The sequence below is a fragment of the Contarinia nasturtii genome, unplaced genomic scaffold (genome assembly GCF_009176525.2).
Source record: "Contarinia nasturtii isolate CC-2019 unplaced genomic scaffold, AAFC_CNas_1.1 Cnas_scaffold_2367, whole genome shotgun sequence".
NCBI classification, from domain to species: domain Eukaryota; kingdom Metazoa; phylum Arthropoda; class Insecta; order Diptera; family Cecidomyiidae; genus Contarinia; species Contarinia nasturtii.
In genome coordinates, this window is record NW_022199689.1 from 739,400 (window position 1) to 758,731 (window position 19,332).

At 32.3% G+C, this 19,332-nt stretch overlaps 2 protein-coding genes across 3 annotated transcripts; one reads left to right on the forward strand and one right to left on the reverse strand.

Annotated features, from left to right (window-relative positions):
- Positions 1 to 424: 424 nt before the first annotated feature.
- LOC116348302 (calreticulin) lies at positions 425 to 4,075 on the reverse strand. Its single transcript, XM_031779278.1, has 5 exons — positions 3,844 to 4,075; positions 3,545 to 3,649; positions 2,102 to 2,574; positions 1,893 to 1,997; positions 425 to 1,813 (listed from the first exon to the last, which is right to left on the reverse strand). Exons 1-5 carry the CDS (start codon positions 3,929 to 3,931, stop codon positions 1,364 to 1,366), a joined length of 1,221 nt encoding a protein of 406 aa, XP_031635138.1. The 5' UTR covers positions 3,932 to 4,075; the 3' UTR covers positions 425 to 1,363.
- A 2,667-nt stretch (positions 4,076 to 6,742) lies between these two features.
- LOC116348317 (guanylate kinase) lies at positions 6,743 to 8,624 on the forward strand. Of its 2 annotated transcripts, XM_031779296.1 has the most exons (7): positions 6,829 to 6,965; positions 7,203 to 7,317; positions 7,569 to 7,625; positions 7,708 to 7,771; positions 7,853 to 7,999; positions 8,081 to 8,304; positions 8,384 to 8,624. In XM_031779296.1, the coding sequence occupies exons 2-7, from the start codon at positions 7,287 to 7,289 to the stop codon at positions 8,530 to 8,532; spliced, it is 672 nt and encodes a 223-aa protein (XP_031635156.1). In that variant the 5' UTR covers positions 6,829 to 6,965; positions 7,203 to 7,286; the 3' UTR covers positions 8,533 to 8,624. The 2 variants fall into 2 exon arrangements, with proteins under 2 accessions (XP_031635155.1, XP_031635156.1); XM_031779295.1 differs by lacking the exon at positions 7,203 to 7,317 and having other exon boundaries at positions 6,743 to 6,965.
- Positions 8,625 to 19,332: the final 10,708 nt, after the last annotated feature.

The following is a 19,332-nucleotide window of genomic DNA, read 5'->3' on the forward strand; positions in this document are numbered from 1 at the left end:
CGGCAGACGGTACTAATGATACAGACATTTTTTACAACGATTGGACTTTTTTAAAACCATTTAAACCTTTAAGGAAGCAAATGAGTCTAGACTTTCTTTAGTCATTTGTTTATATTTTATCCTATAGACGTGCTTTCGAGGTAATTTATCCTATAGACATGCTTTACAAACCTAATTCAAAACCTATTTTCCTTATACTCGAAAATACATATCTTAAAAGACATATTAGCAAAGTAATTTGTAAAAGATTCTCTATTTTAATTTTTTATTTTATTATGGTACATGAAATAAAGTTGTTTTACTGCGTATTTTAAGTCAAGATCATGGTCACCGATAACTCCTGTGGGTGTGTTTTTAAAGTTTGTGATTTTAAACAATGCGATTTATAATTTTGTGCAACAAAAGCGAAATGAAAAACATGTTATAGATCGGTGAGTTTCTGGAACTCTCAATAATTTATTGAATCTCTCAATAAAACTAAAAATTATTTAGTGTGAAACATCAGTCGACAAATGTTTTACTCTTACAAATAGATACAAATGTTTTCTCTTTTTTTTTTCTTCTCTTATATAAATTAAATGCAATGCTCTCAATTTGCAATGTATATTCATATAAATAATGTGTGACGGATCGCCGAGCTGACATAGAATATTAAAAAAGCACACAAGCAAACCAAAAATTGGCATCTCAAAAATGGAAAATTTGAATTTTAAGCAAATAAATACGGTTGACCAAAAAAAGGCGACGACGAATTTAATTTTCACTCTTCGAATTTTATTTTTGATTCAAAAAAGGAAGAAGAAATTCATATAAACTAAAACGAAAGAATTTATTTATCGTTTACGCAAGGAAATTATACAACTTATTTCCTTTTTTAAACTAAAAAAAATGCATAACTTTTTGATAAATGTTTTCATAATTTTATGTTGTTTTTCCATTTTTGATGGCATTATAATAATATATATTGCCATCAATCTATTAAAATTCCAATTCAATATTTACAGCCTATTTTGATTTCTCAAATTTTTTTTCAGACACAATACGAAAATCTACACAAAATTGGATCTTTCTTACAATGTTTTGCCGTTACATATTTGAATTCTCTTTTTTTTCAATGACTTCCAATGTATCGCTAGGATAATTGTTAGCACAGATTTAAATACTTTTTAAACAAAAAAAAATCGATGCTAGGTGAGTTTATACAAATTAGAACAAAACACCCGTGTGTATGTGTGGTATTGGGCACGGCAGGAAAGAAAATGACTGTTGGATGAAAATGATGTTGAAAAATTGTTGTTTGCTTGTGTGTATGTGTGTGTTTGTGTGTGTTTGTGTGTGCGCGGATGACATTCGGTTTTGGAATTTACAATTCGTCGTGTTCTTCGGCTGGTGTTGCTTCACCAGTTGCTTCATCATCTTCGTCATCCAAATCTTCATCGTCTGATTTGGAAGCTGGTTCATTGGCCTTGGCTTCAGCTTCAGCCTTTTTACGTTCTTCTTCATCTTGTTGATCTTTGACCTTCTTTTCGCCTTCTTGTGTTTCTTTGGCACCAGCGGCTTGAGCCTTGGCGTATTCAACATCATCGGTGAATAAAAAGTTACTGAAAATGGTGCCGGATTTTACTTGCCACAAGTCCAAACCAACGGTGCAGATTTCTTCGCGCAAGTACAAGTTTGTGTCTGGTGTATATTCTGGGTTATCGATTTCTGGGTGCTTCCAGACTCCTTTGTAGTTTGGATTGTCGATTTGTTTTGGTGACCATTCGCCTTTGTATTCTGGGTTTGGAATCATTGGTGGTTCCCATTCGCCGTCCTATTCAAGTCCAAGACAATATTGTAATTTATTAACAATCCAATTCTATTTGAAATTATATTTAAGTTTGAAATCTTACCATTTCATCATCCCAATCATCTGGTCGGGTGGCTTCTGGGTCTGGAATGGTCTCTGGTTTTTCCCAATCTTCTGGTTTCTTGTCTTCTGGGTCTGGAATGGTGGCCTAATTCAATCAAACAAATTAAAAGAAAAACCGTTAAATTTTGCCTTTAAAAAAATATATATATATATGAGAAAATAATGTTTTTATAGACTGAAAGTACTTACGCGTTCATCCCAATCTTCTGGTTTTTTGGCTTCTGGATCCTTGATTTTCTTTGGTGGCAAGAAGTCCCAGTCATCTTCCAAATTGCCTGATTCAACCTTCTCGTTATCGATCAATACTTCGTAGCTGTTGTCTGGTTGCACAACCAATGTGTAGAAATGAGTGAAGACATCATCTTTGCATCGGATTTCCTTGTTGATCAAATGATTTTTGCCTTTGTAGCTGAAGATGACATGGACTTTTTTGGTGCCTGGTCCGCAAATGTCTGGGCCAAACATAATCAAGTATGGCGATTCACCGTGCAAATTTGTTTGATCCAATGAGCAATCAAACACTTTCAAGTATCCACCACCGCAGTCAATGTTTTGTTCATGTTTTACAGAGAATTGAATGACCAATGGTTTGTCTTTGTTGCTGAATGGACTGAATTTACGAGAAATTCCATAGAATCGAGCATCTTGAGAAGTTTGAAGACCTAACGAGAAAAAAAAGTTTAAAAAAGCGAAAACGTTAACTCATTTTCAAAAATCCATCGAAAGCAATTAATTTTGATGGTAAACCGTAATGGACATTGTACCGGATAAAGACTAATTACTATATAGCAAATGGTAATGAATACAGAGTTTGTATTTGATGATAACTATCTATTGTTCTGTCATGGGCGAGTAAACTAGAAAAATTCGGGTCGTAAACATGCGATAGCGACTGATAAGAGCAATTGATAAACTTTTTTTTTTGGAACTCTACAATCATTAACGGCAGCATTACAGAAAGTGACAGCATGGCATTTTTGAAATCGAAACAGCATGATATCGTTTTCCTTTAATACCGATTACATTCATAACATGTTTTGGCTCGATGCCCAAAAATAAATATATTTTGAAAAACTGACTTTGTGATGAATGGGCAGATATTTATGTTTGGTGACAATTGACGACGTCATCAACAAGATTAACGTCTGTCTGGTTTACCAACTTTTTTTTCTTCAAATTTATTTTTCGATTTTTTATTATTTTGAACGATTTTGTTCACGGAACGTTCGAGCAATTTGGTTAAAACCTGGATTTTAGAGTATTTATAAATAAATGAGTAAGTCATTAATAACTAATTAATAGAAAAGTTGAAATGGTTTTTTGATTGAAAAAAAAAAATGCAACAGAAATCGAAATATGCGTTTGAAAATGTTTAAAACGAACCAAATTAAAAACTGAAGATTTAAATGAACAACAATGTTTAAATAAAAAGGGAAGTTCTGGTGTGCTTTCAATTCACTATCATATTACACACACACAACATGCAAGGTAAATTTTCTAGAATGTTTCAATGAATGGTGTCAACGTGTCCACGACTCACTTAATGATTAAATTAAATGATATCTTTGAGTACAAAAAACCCAACCAATTCCATTACATTTTAATACATAAATAACCCTAAATTGAACTTACCTTTGTCGTTTTCAGCATCATTGTAGAATTTTCCAGCAGTCAATTCGAATTTTCCGAATTCTTTGCCTTCAGCTTTGGTGTACACCCAATTATCTTCCCAGTTTCCTGTGAAACAATAAAAAAAAATTCATAAAAATTCATTGGTTTTTCACAATTAAAATCAAATTTATGTCGAAAATTAATGTGTGCGTAAAGTGTCACACCTATATATTAATTCTAGAGAAACGCCACATCAGTGCCCGCAATGAAAAAAAAACTATCACCGTACATGAATGATTAAAAAAAAGTCCAATACATACCTTCTTTGAATTTTTCTTCAAAATATACCTCAGCTAGAGCAGCCGATAAAACGGCACAAATCACTAAACTAATAACTTGAATTTGCATTTTGTTGATTTTGTTTTTCTCTACGAAAATTCGTATGCTAGTTCACGTTTAAAAAACAAATTGAAAATGTACTATATTGAGATTGGACTTGACTATTTTATAAACCCGGTCTATTCAGTGTCCCAGCCGCAAGTAATGTATTTTACTATAATGACAGTTCCCATATACACCGCACAATGTTGTTTGACTGAATAAAACATTCGTATGAAGTCATCGACAGACATACGCACGCAACGATTTGCGTGCGTTCGAATGAGACGAAACGATGGTGTTCGTGTCGTTGATTATGGCAACGTCATACATGGAGTGATGTGATTGGTCGAAATACAAGCCAATGGAATGAATACAGCAGACGCTTCGACACATCAGTTCAATACGAATTCGCCAACAATGTACAGACAGATACATACAAATGGTTTTGTTTACGTTTGATGCAACTAATCGCTTTGGAAAGAAATCACTTTTATGTTATTACATACGATGTGGCTTTATGTTGACATAGACACATATATTATTATTTTTTTCATATGATAATGGACATAATTGACGGAATCATGAAATCATGAGAAATTCGGCCAATTTAATTTAAATCATACCAATTTCATTTCGTTTGGTCTTTTACATGTTCAGCGATAATTTAAAAATTTCAAAGTTAATAACTCTTTATTTCAATGAAAATAGACATTGAAATTCGTGCGATACAATGAGTTTCTTGCGATAATAAAAAATTCATATTTTAAAATCTATCGTTATTACATTCTCTTTTGAATCGGTTTTCCAAACTCGCCGTAAATACAAAAGAGCAAATTCAATCGATGGAAACGCCGATTTTCATTTCATTATTTTCGGCTGGAATGAAACTTAGTATTTATATAATATGGAGTTTGAATTGTACATTTAGTTCTATTTGCGGGCAAAAGATGATGCTTTTTGAAATGTTTATTTCAAATATAATCTAAGGTGTAATTAGAAACCAAAGAAACCTAGGGGATATCCATGCGAATTAGAATTAGCACATTAGCAAAAAAATAGGGAAATTTACATGAAGAAAATAGCAAAATTAGCAATAAATAGCAGAATTAGCACTGTACAAGTATATACTTTAGTAAGCATTTATTCTTGAATATATTGAAATAATTAATTAAAATAAAATTCACAAAACAAATGAATTGAATAGTGTTGAACTAAAATGTATCAAAATATGTAGTTAAATACGCTTTTTCTCATTTTTAAATAAAAATATATTCAATGGCACGTAACCAAGCACGTTTCATCTGTATTAACTACAATTTACGAATTGCAATCGGAAATGTAGATTTGATGACAGATTTCTTACTGAAAACGTATACGCTAGTGCCTGCTTCAAATATACACGTTGAAAGTGTCAACTTGAAACATTTACGTAAACACATTTCAGTTATTCGATCATGCTGTCAATCTGACGAATGCGATATTTTTGACGTACTAGAAAAATTAGCAAAAAATAGCAGTATTAGAACAAACTAGTAGAAATACTAGCAGAATTAGTGAAAACTAGAGAGAAATAGCGTTTATTATTTTAAATTATTCGATCTGCAATTCACGGTTATCCCCTAGAAAGAAACTTTCAATTTTTTTGCCCAGCATTGAAGAGAAAACTCATGACTAACAATTTATTAGAACAAAAACGGAACGAACTCCAATGTCAATGTGTATTTAGATTTAAATTTTCAAATTAAACTTTTTGAATAATTCACAAAATATTATTTATGAAGGTGTATAAAAAAGATGAATAAATTAATAATTTAATTATTATTTGCGTATGTATTTTGGGTGGCATGGCATCATTTTCTTCAGCTGTAATAAATAACGCATTAAAGCTTATTGTAAATGGGTCTAAGTATACTAAAAATGATGTATCATTTAACATAAGTTCTACCGGGGTATAAATTCTATTGTGTGACATTAGTCAATATAGTAGGTTCTAAGCAAAGAAACGAAGGCATTTACAATGAATTTAATCAAGTATAAATATTTTATTTTTGCAATTATCGTAGCGAAAAGTTTATTGGTAAAAATTTAACCGAAGCTCTCTGTAGAAATGATGTATAATAAATCGCGTCTCTTTTAGACAGTGGCCTGCGGACAAGCAAAGGACGAAAATAACATTGATTTTCTAAAATGGGTATGTAAATGTAGTTTTCAAATTTAAACCATAAGCAATTTGAAATGGTTTTCATTTGTATGTACAATTAAGTTTTCATACAAAAAGCAATTTTCCTGTTTAAATAACCTTATGTTTCGTAGCTGAAATGTATTTTTTCTTCAGATCTACCTAAAATTAGTTTAAAATACATCAATGTTTTCTTTTTTATTGAACCTTCATTTGTTGAACACATACAAAATCTTTGGTAATTAAAATGTTGCAAGGCCAAGCTTTCGATTCGTATGAATGCCATGTTGTATCAAAACCAATCAAAACATGCAAAATGTTCGAAATGTACCTCTAATAAAATCAATTCCTTGAATTTCTCGTCAAAATGTGGTTTGAAATTATAGCCGGCTATTCAATGTTATGTTCTACATGCAATTCGAATTCGAGCTCAAGATTCAAATTAGTTTCACCGCGTTCACAATCAATTTCAACGCCATCTATCGAAAATATTGATATCATTTTTACTTTCGAGCCGAAATGTTGTTTTTATAAAAAAATACTTCATTGGATAGTGTTTGTCATTTGTTTCCATAGAATTTTTCTCACATGCAAAGATAACATCTGTATTTCAAGCGATTTTCATACATCTGCATTGCGTATGAGAAATGAGTTTCAATGTTAGTTTGACATTCGTATAGCCACTGTGTGTGTGTATCAGCTGTCACACGTTTTTTGTTACATATGTCGAGCACATATTAAGTTGTTAGAAAAGGGTTTAGAATACTTATACAAAAAGAGTAATTTCAAATTAAATGTGGTTTCGAGCAGTTGGATTAATCACATCAAAATCATCGTCATTTCCACTAATATCATTTGACTTTTCAGTAATAGTATCAAGTGGTAAGTCGAAATGTACTTGATTTTTTTCTCGTTTCAATGTTTAATTCGACTAACAGTACATGTGTAAATATTTCAACGATGAAAATAAAATGTAATTTCAAATATCCCAATTGAATTAAATGACGATTCTTAAAATGCAAAGAGAAACTTTATCATAAAAATTGTATTGAAGAATTCTGACACTTTCACTGAAATTCAACACATTTGTATGCGTTTTTCATCGTTTTTGTGGAACAGTTCTAAGTCAACATTGGGTGGTTTGTTTGCTGTATTCACATCGATCTATATTTTGGCATCTGAATACACACTAAAATCGTAACAATGTTCACATTAATGGTGTTTTTGACCCAGGGTAAGGAAGAAAATGCTTATCGTTCAACATGCAATAATTCGATTAATTATTTGTTTTCTCATATCTGTAACTAACACTTTTAATTGCTTTACTACTATCAATATCAATAGCATGTCAATTAATTCACTTTCTTCAAACTAATTGCTAGCTTCTTTTATTCACTACTTTTCCTTTTTCCAATCGCTTCTTATTCGATTCGATAATACACTTTTTTGGTTGAACATATTTTTACATTCAAATTTATTTCATAGCTTACTCAAGGATGGCACGGCGAGGTCCGCGTCCATTGGTATTGTGTGGACCATCAGGTAAATTTTGATCATTGATTCAAAGAAAGAAAAAAACAGTTTGGTTGCTAATTTTCTTTATTTTTATCGATTATTGAAACAGGTTCCGGCAAAAGTACACTGCTAAAACGTCTATTTGCTGAATTCCCAGAAACGTTTGGATTTAGGTAAGTGATAAGAGAGAAATATTCAATTTGTACGAATTTTTTTTTATTTATTTCTTTTTCTAAAATTTATTTCCATATTAGTGTATCGCACACAACTCGAAAACCACGTCCCGGAGAAGAGAATGGAGTTCATTATCATTTTGTGGAACGTGATGATATGAAAGCAGCTATTGCAAAAGGTGAATTTTTGGAAACGGCCGAGTTCAGTGGAAATATGTATGGAACAAGGTGAATATATATTTCTTGCATTCGTTTGTCGATTGAATACATATTTAACGGATCAAAATTTAATGTCATTTAATTCAATAGCAAACAAGCCGTACGAAATGTACAAGATGCTGGAAAAGTGTGTGTACTCGATATTGAAATCGAAGGCGTCAAACAAATTCGTAACTCAGATTTGGATCCATTGCTAGCATTTGTAATGCCACCATCTATTGACGAATTGAAACGCCGGCTGGTTGGACGTAACACTGAAACACAAGAAAGTTTACAAAAACGCTTGGACACTGCATCTCGTGAGATTGAATATGGTGAGCAAATTTTCTAAAGAAGTTTTTTTTATTTTTGCCACCTTGAAAATATAAATTGAATGTCTTTTGTTGGTTACAGGCAAAACAGAAGGTAATTTCCATACCATTATCCTGAATCATGATGTCGACAAAGCTTACAAAGAACTTCGCGATTTCATTCTGAAGGAGCTCAAACAACAACAAGCCCATGGTGTTTATGTTTGCTTGAAAACTGCAGCTGACAAATAAATTGTATTATTTCCATAAACTACAATTGTTATATATAACATCAATTGTTTTTATTTCATAATATCATACAATGGTTTACACGGACGGCCAAATATTGTTGTTTTACTTTGATTTTTCGATGAATTTAATAACGGTTAACTTGTCACATAATTCAATAGTGACCATCGATCAACATGCATATAGAAATTTGATCAACCTAGAGTATATGGATTTGAGCAGCAATTTTATTTCAATAATTCACGACAAATTTAATTATAATAAACATTTGAAAAACATTGTTGCACATGAAAAACAACCGCATTACAACTGTACCAATAACATTGAATGTCAGTTTTGTTTATCTTTCATGGGAAGATTTTGAAAATTTCAACATCATCTCGTTAGAACAAAAGGTGAAAATTATTGTAAACAGCACAGAAGAGGGATTATTTGCCACACCAACTGGCATTACCGAAGTGCATTGCAACGATAAAGGCTTAGTGAATTTGTCAGTTCTAAGTGTAAAGAATAGTCGAGTTGATGGTTTACTCGATCTATTTCAATGATTATCGTCATCTCTTGTGCAGCTTGAATTGGTATTAATAATTGTATTAATAAAAGATAAATAATTTGTATTAATAAAAGATGTGGATATAATACCATTTCATAAATTTGTTGACTTGCAAATGTTGATGTTGAATGGAATGCAGTTAACTCATTTTGATTTGAATGTCATAGAACCACATAGAACATTCAAAAAATTTGGCTTGGCTTGAATTATCTAATAATAAATTAAAAAATATTGCAAATTTTGATCTGCTCAAAAAGTTTCGAAACTTTCAAGTAATTGATATTTCAGGTAATTATCTGAACAACGTAGCTAGTATAATCGAACAATTGCCATCAAAAATTGATTATATGTCACTGTCAGACAATTTTCTCGGCACATTGAATGCAAGCACATTTGAAAAATTTGATATTCTTGATGAATTACATTTATCTAGCACAAGCTTACGGATTTCAAATGAAGTTAATCCATTTGAATCACAGACGAAACTCAGAAGACTTGACATTTCTTATAATAATTTGGAAATGGTGAATTTTACGATTTTGGCACCAACTTTAAATCAACTTATAACATTTAACGCTTCCGAATGTCACATCACCAATATAACTGATGTTATTAAACTATTTGGATCATCACTTACATACCTCGATTTATCTGGCAATACCATGAGCGATGTTGTGGATACAACGTTATTCAATAAAAATAAGTTCAGCAAATTAAATTTGGCTCATATGAATTTGAAAAAATTCGAATTCGCAATTGAAAGTGAAATGAAATCATTGGAACTTAATATTTCGCATAATAATCTACAAAAAGTAAATCTTTCGTTGATATCACAACAATTGACAAAACTTTATTGCAATGACTTAAAGGAACTAAATGAACTGATGCTCATGAAAAAGGAGAGATTTCCGATACTGCGTGAATTGTCCATATCGCAAAATCGATTCCCATGCGAATATTTGATAATTTTTGTTGTAAAAGTAAATTTAAATTGGCCAAATTTGACATTTATTGGTGATCCTTGGCAGCAAAAACACGGTGAAAATTGTGAAAAAATTGTTCCAACTATAATGAAGCTAAAAAGTGAATTGGAAGATAGACTCAACTCGAATTCAAGTATTTCGACCAACTATTGAGAATTCACTCATTTTACAACCCATACTATTTGGTGTGCTTATTTCCATTGTTATCGCCGCATTTACTTGTTTAATTTTTTATCATCGCGTTAAAAAGCAAAATTAACCAACAGAAAATGTATTCGAATTAGAAGAGATCGAACATCGTATAGAACATGATAGATATATGCATAATAATAGCATATATGCTCAAAATATGTCATCACACAATAATAGCATCTATGCACAGAGTGCGTTCGGTTCAGAAGGTGTCCAAGAACACATTTATGAAGAAATTCGAAGTTCGAAACCGATTTATGAAGAAATTCGAGATCCAGAACAAATTGAAGGCTATGATCGTACAAGGTATGATACTACAATTTTTGATCCATTCCTTCGATTCATTTTCCACACTTTTTCTTCTAATCAACCGTAGGTATGATACGGATCCAATGCTCATATCAACAAACAATCATTACCATAACGTAACATTAATAAATCGACAACACCAATAAATTTCTAGATTATAAATTATACAATCAGATTGCATACAAATATATTTTCAAAATAAAAACTCAATATTTTAGATTTTTAATATATTTTGCCTATCAATGTCTCCCATCACCATCATTTTTTTTATTTGATATTTGACTACAATCGGCTACATGAATTATTAATAGACAGTCATTTTTTCCCTCAAATTAGTATTTCCTCGAGTTCTAATAAATATGGTTTGATTGAAAATTGGAGAAATAACAATTCTACACGCAACCCCAATAATAATTGAATAATTTGCACTTATTACAACACAATTTTCGTAAAAACTAAGCGCGTGAAGGACATTATTACTGTGTGAGACAGTTTTGAGTGTAAATTATTATTGATTATGATTATATGAAACTCTTCAAATGAAAAGTGATATGCCATGCAGTAAGTAGTTGAGCAAGTGTAATACGCAATAAATAGTTAAGCAGCGATTCAAAAAACTTTCGATCTCAACAAGTAATTATAAACAGTTCTTTCGTGTTTAGTATTAATATAAGTGTGAATCAATTTTGCTCAATTATTTTAATTTTGGAATGAAACATATAAAACACAACCCGTGTAGTATACGGGCGCTAATTTGAAGTCGCAGGCACTCTTATTCGCGCTATCGGAGATTCCTCTTTAAACATTTTCGCATAAAGACACAGCAACAGAATATGAGTTATGCATACAGTACATACAGTCGACAGAGTCACTTACTAGCATAGCACACAATATGAATAGTATGCACAATGTGCATAGTGTGTTATGATATTGAGCGACTCTGTGGACTGTATGTACTGTATACATAACTCATATTCGGTTGCTGTGTCTTTATGCGAAAATGTTTAAAGAGAAATCCTCGATAGCGCGACAAAATATTTTGCGCTCTCGGTCATTCCTCTTCCAAAGCGCAAATAAGAGCGCCTGCGACTTCCATTTAGCGCCCGTATACTACACGGGAAGGAAATGCTAAAATATGTGGAAATAAGTGAAAAAGTTTTATCAAATTACTTGTCCGATTCGGTGGAAATTTCCCTCACATATTAAAAATTCACGAATAAACACATTCTCGTGAAAACTATTCTAAAAAAATGAAACCATTTAACGACTGTACATTCCTTGTTTCATATAAAATGAAAAATGCATGGGGAATGCGAGTTCAAACGCAGACAAAAGTTCAGTCCGTGTGAAGCTTTACAAAGCTCTCAGACATTATATTGATATATTTTCAGCCAGATATCGCCAGGAGCTGAAATTGAGTGAAAACAATAGAAGTGATTGTTATGGCTATAATAACACTTAGATTGCTACAATCCCTATAACAATCACTTTTATTGTTTTCACTCCAATTCAGCTCCTGACGATATCTGGCTAAACTGATTCATCTGGCTGAAAATATCTCAATATAATGTCTGGTGAAAGTACACAATGGTTTTGAAATTTGTTAAGATTCACCTGAAATTTTTGGGTCTTTTGTATCCAAAAAACGAAACGACATTTTTTCGGAATGGTCTTGTTTTTCTATCGCTGGCCATTTTTACGGTTCCAACATTTGGTTTCTTTCTGTTCGAGGCGGTATCATTTGCAGACTATGTAAATTCTGTCTTTTTCACGTCATGTGGTATTTTGGGCATATCACAGCACTGTTATGGGGAAAATCCAAATTAAATGAATTGATTGTTGAATGGGATGGAACTTTTAAAAGAAGTCGTAAATTTTTTTATCAAATTACTTGTCCAATTCGGTGGAAATTTCCTTCACATATTTAAAATTCACGAATTAACACATTCTCGTGAAATCTATTCTAAAAAAATGAATCCATTTAACGACACAGCACATTGACTGTACATTCCTTGTTTCATATAGCATATGTCACAAAAGTCTTAGGAAAAATTCAGACGTCCGCCATTTGAACAACAAACACACAATATTAAATTCATTTTTATTGATATAAACCTTTATTCATAGACTATCGAATAGCACATTCACTTTACACTGAACGGGGCATTCTCTTCGATTTTTCTCAGTATGCGTCGAACCACCAAAATTATGTTCTGGACAACCGATTTGTCGATTTCTTTCAACTTTCTCTCAATCCATCCAACCAATTGTTGCTCGTTTCAAGTATTTTGGACCTTCGCCTATAACATGCATCCAAAAACAGACAAGAAATAATTAATTTGGTGTCTTTTTGTGAAGTTAAAAAATTGGTCCTTTTTCATGGAAATTCTATTTTTTAAGAATTGAGACATTATCGTGGTTTTTACTTTTCCGCACACACCTAGTGTATAAGGGGAAAGTATTGCAATGGGTCAAAATTTACGACATCTTAAAAACATATTTTCTGGACGTTTCTGAGGTCAGAGAACCCGAATCAGGCCGTTTTGAGCATGGTTGTTGTGGGTCTGTTCCACGTCGTACGTTGTACGTTGTCCGCCGTACGCAAAAATTGTTAACACAATAACTCCCCCCCCAAAAAAGTTATTTAAAATCTGACTTTACAGGATGATTGGGGGCCGCGAGGAATAGAAATCATTAGCTTTTGAGCGACTTTGGTTGATGGAAAAAAATTTCATGTCTGGAGTGATATCTATGAAAAAGAGTCCAATTTTCGTCCAAAAGTCATACTTAATGTAGACTTAAGTCTAGTCCACAACGAATTCTATCGATTTCAACAATAAATGATTGATAATGGAGCAAGTAATGGAGGTTTAACCTTACGTTTCAGCACTAAATTCTCGAATAATGGCACTTAAATGCTTTCCAAAGAAAACCCTACCATACAAACACCCCTTTATCAAAGTTCGTTTTGTCGACGTCTTTGGCCTTATATAGTAGTGCCCTAACTTAATCAATGCAAAAGAAACTACTTGCACTTGATTCGTGGTTCGATTTTGCGATGAATGTTTCACTGCCCAAAATGAATTTTTCAGTGCAACATGCTATAAGGTGAAGTAAACGCCCAATTTTTGACACCCTTTGGAATTTTTTCGTAACTTATTGTGCTGATTACTAATGATCGTGTCTATTTCTATCGTTTTCATTCGAATTTGGATATACTGTAACCATAAGAATGGAAACGATCGAAGTTTACTGGCGATGATTCAAATTATTTGATGGCACTTGACAAGTTCACCAAATTAAACACCGAACTATATAACTCTTATGTTGACAAAGTTTCTTCTTCGTTGAAGTCTGATCCATCATCATTCTGGCGCTTTGTCAACACGAAGAAAAATAGTGACTGCGATCCAAAATCGCTGCAGTTTGGTGAAAAATCATCGGTTGACAAGAAGGAGCAAGCTGAAATGTTTGCAACTTTCTTCAAAAATAACTTCGCAAATCAACCGTCTCAATTTCAACCGACAGCACTAATTCCAACACAATCAAACTCAAACGAGGATCAATTCAAACTCAACGAATTTTCAATTTTCGACGAGCTGATTCAAATCAACTCTAAGAAAGGTGCTGGTCCGAAAGGAATTCATCCCATTATTCTCAAAAATTGTGCTGCTTTACTGTATAAACCGCTAACAAACATTTTCAATGAATCGCTCTTTTTGAATACTTGGTGAACTTAGAACTCAGTAAAATTATATCTGATAAAATCGTACCTCAACAACATGGTTTTATGAAAGGTCGCTCAACGTCGTCAAACCTATTGGAATTCTTGCATTATTCCATTAAGGCTATGAATGACGAAAAGCAAGTTGATGTGCTTTATACTGATTCAGCAAGGCATTTGACATTGTTGATCATTCGATTCTGATCTCCAAACTGCGAAAATTCAATCTGACACCAAACTTAATCGAATGGATCAAATCATATTTGTCAAATCGTCGTCAATTCGTCAAATATGGTCAGATGGAGTCAAGCGAGTTTTTCGTACACTCAGGAGTGCCACAAGGTAGCCATTTGAGCCCCACACTATTCTTATTGTTCATTAATGACATTGTAAGTTCAATAAGTGCCAACGACATTTTTATCTCTCTGTTTGCTGACGACTTGAAACTGGCAACTTCAATTGGAAACATCAATGATACCAACAAACTAAAATCAGCAATCAACAAATTAAAACTTTGGTGCGAAGCAAACAAACTGCATTTGAATCTGCATAAATGCTCGATCATGTCCATATCAAAAAAGAGAGAAAATTTAATCAACGGCAATCACAATTTTAAAAGGGTTAGTGAGCAAAGAGATTTGGGAGTCATCTTCGACAAAAAACTCAACTTCATCAAGCACATCGATTCTATTGTGGCCAAAGCGACATCAGCACTCGGATTTGTGAAACGATTCAGCCACGATATTCCTGATGTCCATACCCTGAAATCGCTTTACTGTGCTCTTGTACAGCCAGTTTTGGAATATGGCAGTTTAGTGTGGCTACCGTATCATGGCATACACAAAAACAAAATCGAGTCATGCCTGCGTCAATTCACAATGTTCGCACTCAAAGAATATCCAAATATTTCAAACAACTTTCAAATATCATCATACAGCACTCGTCTGGGCAAACTCAACATGCAGTCACTTCAAAGACGCCGTATAAATGCCTCAATTTTATTTATATTTGATCTACTGCATAATAAAATTCATTGCCCATTACTGAAGATGGAAATCGCTCGAAATCAAAATGAACGCAACCTGAGAAGTGTCGAATATTTCAAGATCAACGACAAAGTGTTGAGAATCAATCTATCTGTGCCACTCAATCAAATGTGCAAAATGTCAAATAAAGTCCACGAACTTTTCTCAAGTCAATTGAACAGATCAACATTCAAAAATCGTCTTTTGGCTTTAAGTGATGATCACTTTTCCAACTTGTCATTAGTGTCTAATCATAATACTGTTTTCTTGAACGATCAAATGTGATCCATTGTGATATCTATTTTATTTTAATGCTTGACTCATTGTATCCACTGCAATTTGAAAATTTTATACGAGCGGACTTTTTTGTTTTTATAGAATCTTTACATTCATATTAAATCCATGAAACACGATGCATGGTTCGAAGACAGATTGTTTCATCTTTAGACACATGTACAATTTGTTTTGAACTTGTCCAATCCAATTTGTATGCCATCGCGAATGAATATAATTGAATGGTTTGTGTTTGACAGTAGAGTAGGAGTCCCGTTAAGTCTCCTATATGTATTGGTTGACATTTTTGTTTTTGTTTATATAGCGCAATAAACGCCTGAATTTATTTCTAAGACTTTTGGGACATGTGTTAAAATGAAAAATGCATCGGGAATGCAAGTTCAAACGCGGACAGAAATTCAGTCCGTGTAAAGCTTTACAAAGCTCAGCAGAAGAAATTCAACGAGCTAAAAAAGGAGTTTTTTCCGTCAAAAATAGTGGATTCACAATTTAAATCAGTGAAAGTACACAATGGTTTTGAAATTTGTTAAGATTCACCTAAAATTTTTGGGTCTTTTGTATCCAAAAAACGACACGACATTTTTTCGGAATGGTCTTGTTTTTCTTTCGCTGACCATTTTCACGATTCCAACATTTGGTTTCTTTCTTTTCGAAGCGGTATCATTTGCAGACTATATAAATTCATTCTTTTGTACGTCATGTGGTATTTTGGCAATATCATTGAACGCAGCACTGTTATGGGAAAAATCCAAAATAAATGAATTGATTGTTGAATTGGATGGAACTTTTAAAAGAAGACGTAAATTTCTATAATTCCTCTTTTAACAAAATATTTCGAAATCTAAATGTATATATTAAATCTATAGGCCAAAAACATCCATTGCTGCAATCAGTTTATGATGAAGCTGAAGTGTTGATTGAATCAAGAACAAAATTAATTCACATCGTAATGCTAAGAGTATCAGTTCCCGTTGTTGTGCTTCAGTTTATATTTTGGTCGTTCATTCAATATATTCGATCTGACTTTTCCAACGATTCTTTTCATTTAATTTGTTTATATGTGTGAGTACTGTATTTTAAAAATTCGAATCAGCCAGTTGCTGATGAACAGAAATTTCGAATATCAAATAGCCTAATTCAATTTTAATTGATTCAAAAACTAATTTCAGTGTGCCGTTCAATTGGAAATCACCATTGGGATACGCTATTGTGACACTTTTTCAATTGATTGGCATCGTTAGTTGCTCTGAAGTGTGTGTCATTGTTTTGTGTCTGTTCACCGGACTTTGTTTGGTGGTGACATCGGTAACATCGGACATCGAAATAAATTTAAACAAACTAAATGAACAGGTTTCGCTAGCGGCACATGGATTTAACGTTAAACAGTACATAGAAATAAAAAAGTGCCTTTTTGAAACTATCAAATTTCATGCGACGTCACTGGGGTATATTTTTTGATTTGTGATGCAAGTTTTTGTAATTTCAATACATTTATTTAATGTATGTTTCAGAATTGCAAGAACTTTTGTAAAAATGTTTCGGAAAATGATTGCGTGCTATTTTATCTATGCAACGATTAGCATTTCAAGTTTACTTTTGGTAAGCTATCTCAACATCAATTATCAATTGGATGATGTCAGTTTTTTTTAAATTCTTTTCCAACTTTTTGAATAGTGCATAAATGGGTTGAGACAATCATTGGCGGCCATTCAACCATTGGCTTGTTTGAACGTGATATTAATGTGGCTTTTTATCTATTGTTATTTCGGTGATCAACTAACAAACGGATTCGATGTCATTCAAAATAAGGTCTATCTGTGCAATTGGTATTTGTTTCCGTTAAATTTGCAGAAATGCATACCAATGATTATATCTTCGATGCATAAACCAATTCATTTACAAGGATTTGGTAGTAGTTCATGTACTCGTGATACATTTAAAAAGGTTGTTTTGATTTGATTGTGTGGAAACCGATAAAGAATTTAACACATTTCTTTTTGTTCAACCCCAGATCGTCAACGCTGGGTTTTCCTACTTTACTATGCTTCGCCAACTTAGCCCCTAAGTGTATTTGGGACTCACATCTTATGTCAAATGTTTAGTTATTTTTTAGCAAAAGTAAACAACAATTGAAGGGTTCCGAGGAAAAATGTTACGTAGAAAAGTTCCGTGGAAAAATGTTCGGGAGCTAAATGATATCATTTAGCAAAGCTAATTGGTACCAAATAGCTCTTCTAAATGATACCAAATAGCTCAACTAAAGCTATTTGGTATCAATTACCTCAATTAAAGCTATTTAGCTCCCGAACATTTTTCCATGGAACTTTTCTACGTAACATTTTTCCTCCGAACCCCTCAATTGGTCACATATAAAACTTGGTTAATTTCATTTATTCTATTCTGATGATAGTTTTGATTTAAATTTGTGTTTTTCATTTTTGGTTACAAACAGGTACAAAGAGTGCCCTTATCAATTATACAATCAGATTGCATACAAATATATTTTCAAATTAAAAACACAATATTTTAGATTTTTAATATTATATTTCTCCCATCACCATCATTTTTTTTATTTGATATTTGACTACAATGGGCTACATGAATTATTACAATATTAGACAGTCATTTTTTTTTCTCAAATTGGTATTTCCTCAAGTTAAATATTTTTTGAGTGAATATTGGAGAAATAACCAGGGGAGCGACGTGAAACGTACGATTAAAAACTTGCCATCAGAGCCAGTCCCTCTTAACTAAAAATGGTACAAACTCTCCATAGATGGCGCTTATAAATCGACAAACACACTTACATTTTATCAGAAGAAAAATGAAAAATATTGAAATATTTTCAAAATATTTAATTTAATGATTTTAATTTAAATAAATTTAAATGGAGTGCCTTCTAGTGCTTCTCTGATTATAATGGTTTTAAAGTACTATAGAAAATATCAAATGTGATATTTTTTGTTTCGAAATGTTAAATTTTTTTGTATTGGTTTATTTTCAAAATGCACAGAAGTTTTCAAGATGAAATTAGTTATATTTATAATTAAAATATTTTAAAGGACTCAATTTATTTTATCATATATGATATTTCATTATGCTATACTGACTGTCGACAAGATACACACGCAACGGTGTTGACTATAGTGCACATCATGTATATCGTATAGTGTACACTACAATCGACACTGTTGTGCATCATGCGCAGTATAGCTTGACAGACAACATAAAACATGTGCACAAAGGCACACTGAGATATCATATATGATAAAATAAATTGAGTGCATAAAATATTTTATAAAATTATACATCTAAACAAATCTATTCCCGAAAAATTCTATGCATTTTGACAATCAACCAATACAACATTTTCAACATATCGAAACAACAAATATCACATTAGATATTTTCTATAATTCATTAAAAACCATTGAAAACAAAAGAAGCACTAGAATCACATCTTTTAACTTGAATTAAATTGAAACCCTTAAATTAATTAATTTAAAAATATTTCAATATTTTTCATTTTTCTTCTAATAAAATGTAAGCGTGCTTATACGTCGATTTATAAGCGCCATCTATTGCGAATTTGTACCATTTTTAGTTATGAGGGACTGGCGCTGATGTCAAGTTTTTTCAAGTCGCTCCCATGGAAATAACAATGAATCATTTGCACTTATTACAACACAATTTTCCCAAAAACTAGACGCGTGAAGGATATTA

Coding starts and splice junctions, on each gene's coding strand:
- LOC116348302 (XM_031779278.1), bottom strand. CDS start 3,931: ATGCAAATTCAAGTTATTAGTTTAGTGATTTGTGCCGTTTTATCGGCT. Junction 3,650..3,843: donor TGAAGAAAAATTCAAAGAAG/GTATGTATTGGA, acceptor ATTGTTTCACAG/GAAACTGGGAAGATAATTGG. Junction 2,575..3,544: donor TGATGCTGAAAACGACAAAG/GTAAGTTCAATT, acceptor TTTTCTCGTTAG/GTCTTCAAACTTCTCAAGAT.
- LOC116348317 (XM_031779295.1), top strand. CDS start 6,878: ATGTGGTTTCGAGCAGTTGGATTAATCACATCAAAATCATCGTCATTT. Junction 7,772..7,852: donor CCAGAAACGTTTGGATTTAG/GTAAGTGATAAG, acceptor TTTCCATATTAG/TGTATCGCACACAACTCGAA. Junction 8,000..8,080: donor GGAAATATGTATGGAACAAG/GTGAATATATAT, acceptor TTAATTCAATAG/CAAACAAGCCGTACGAAATG.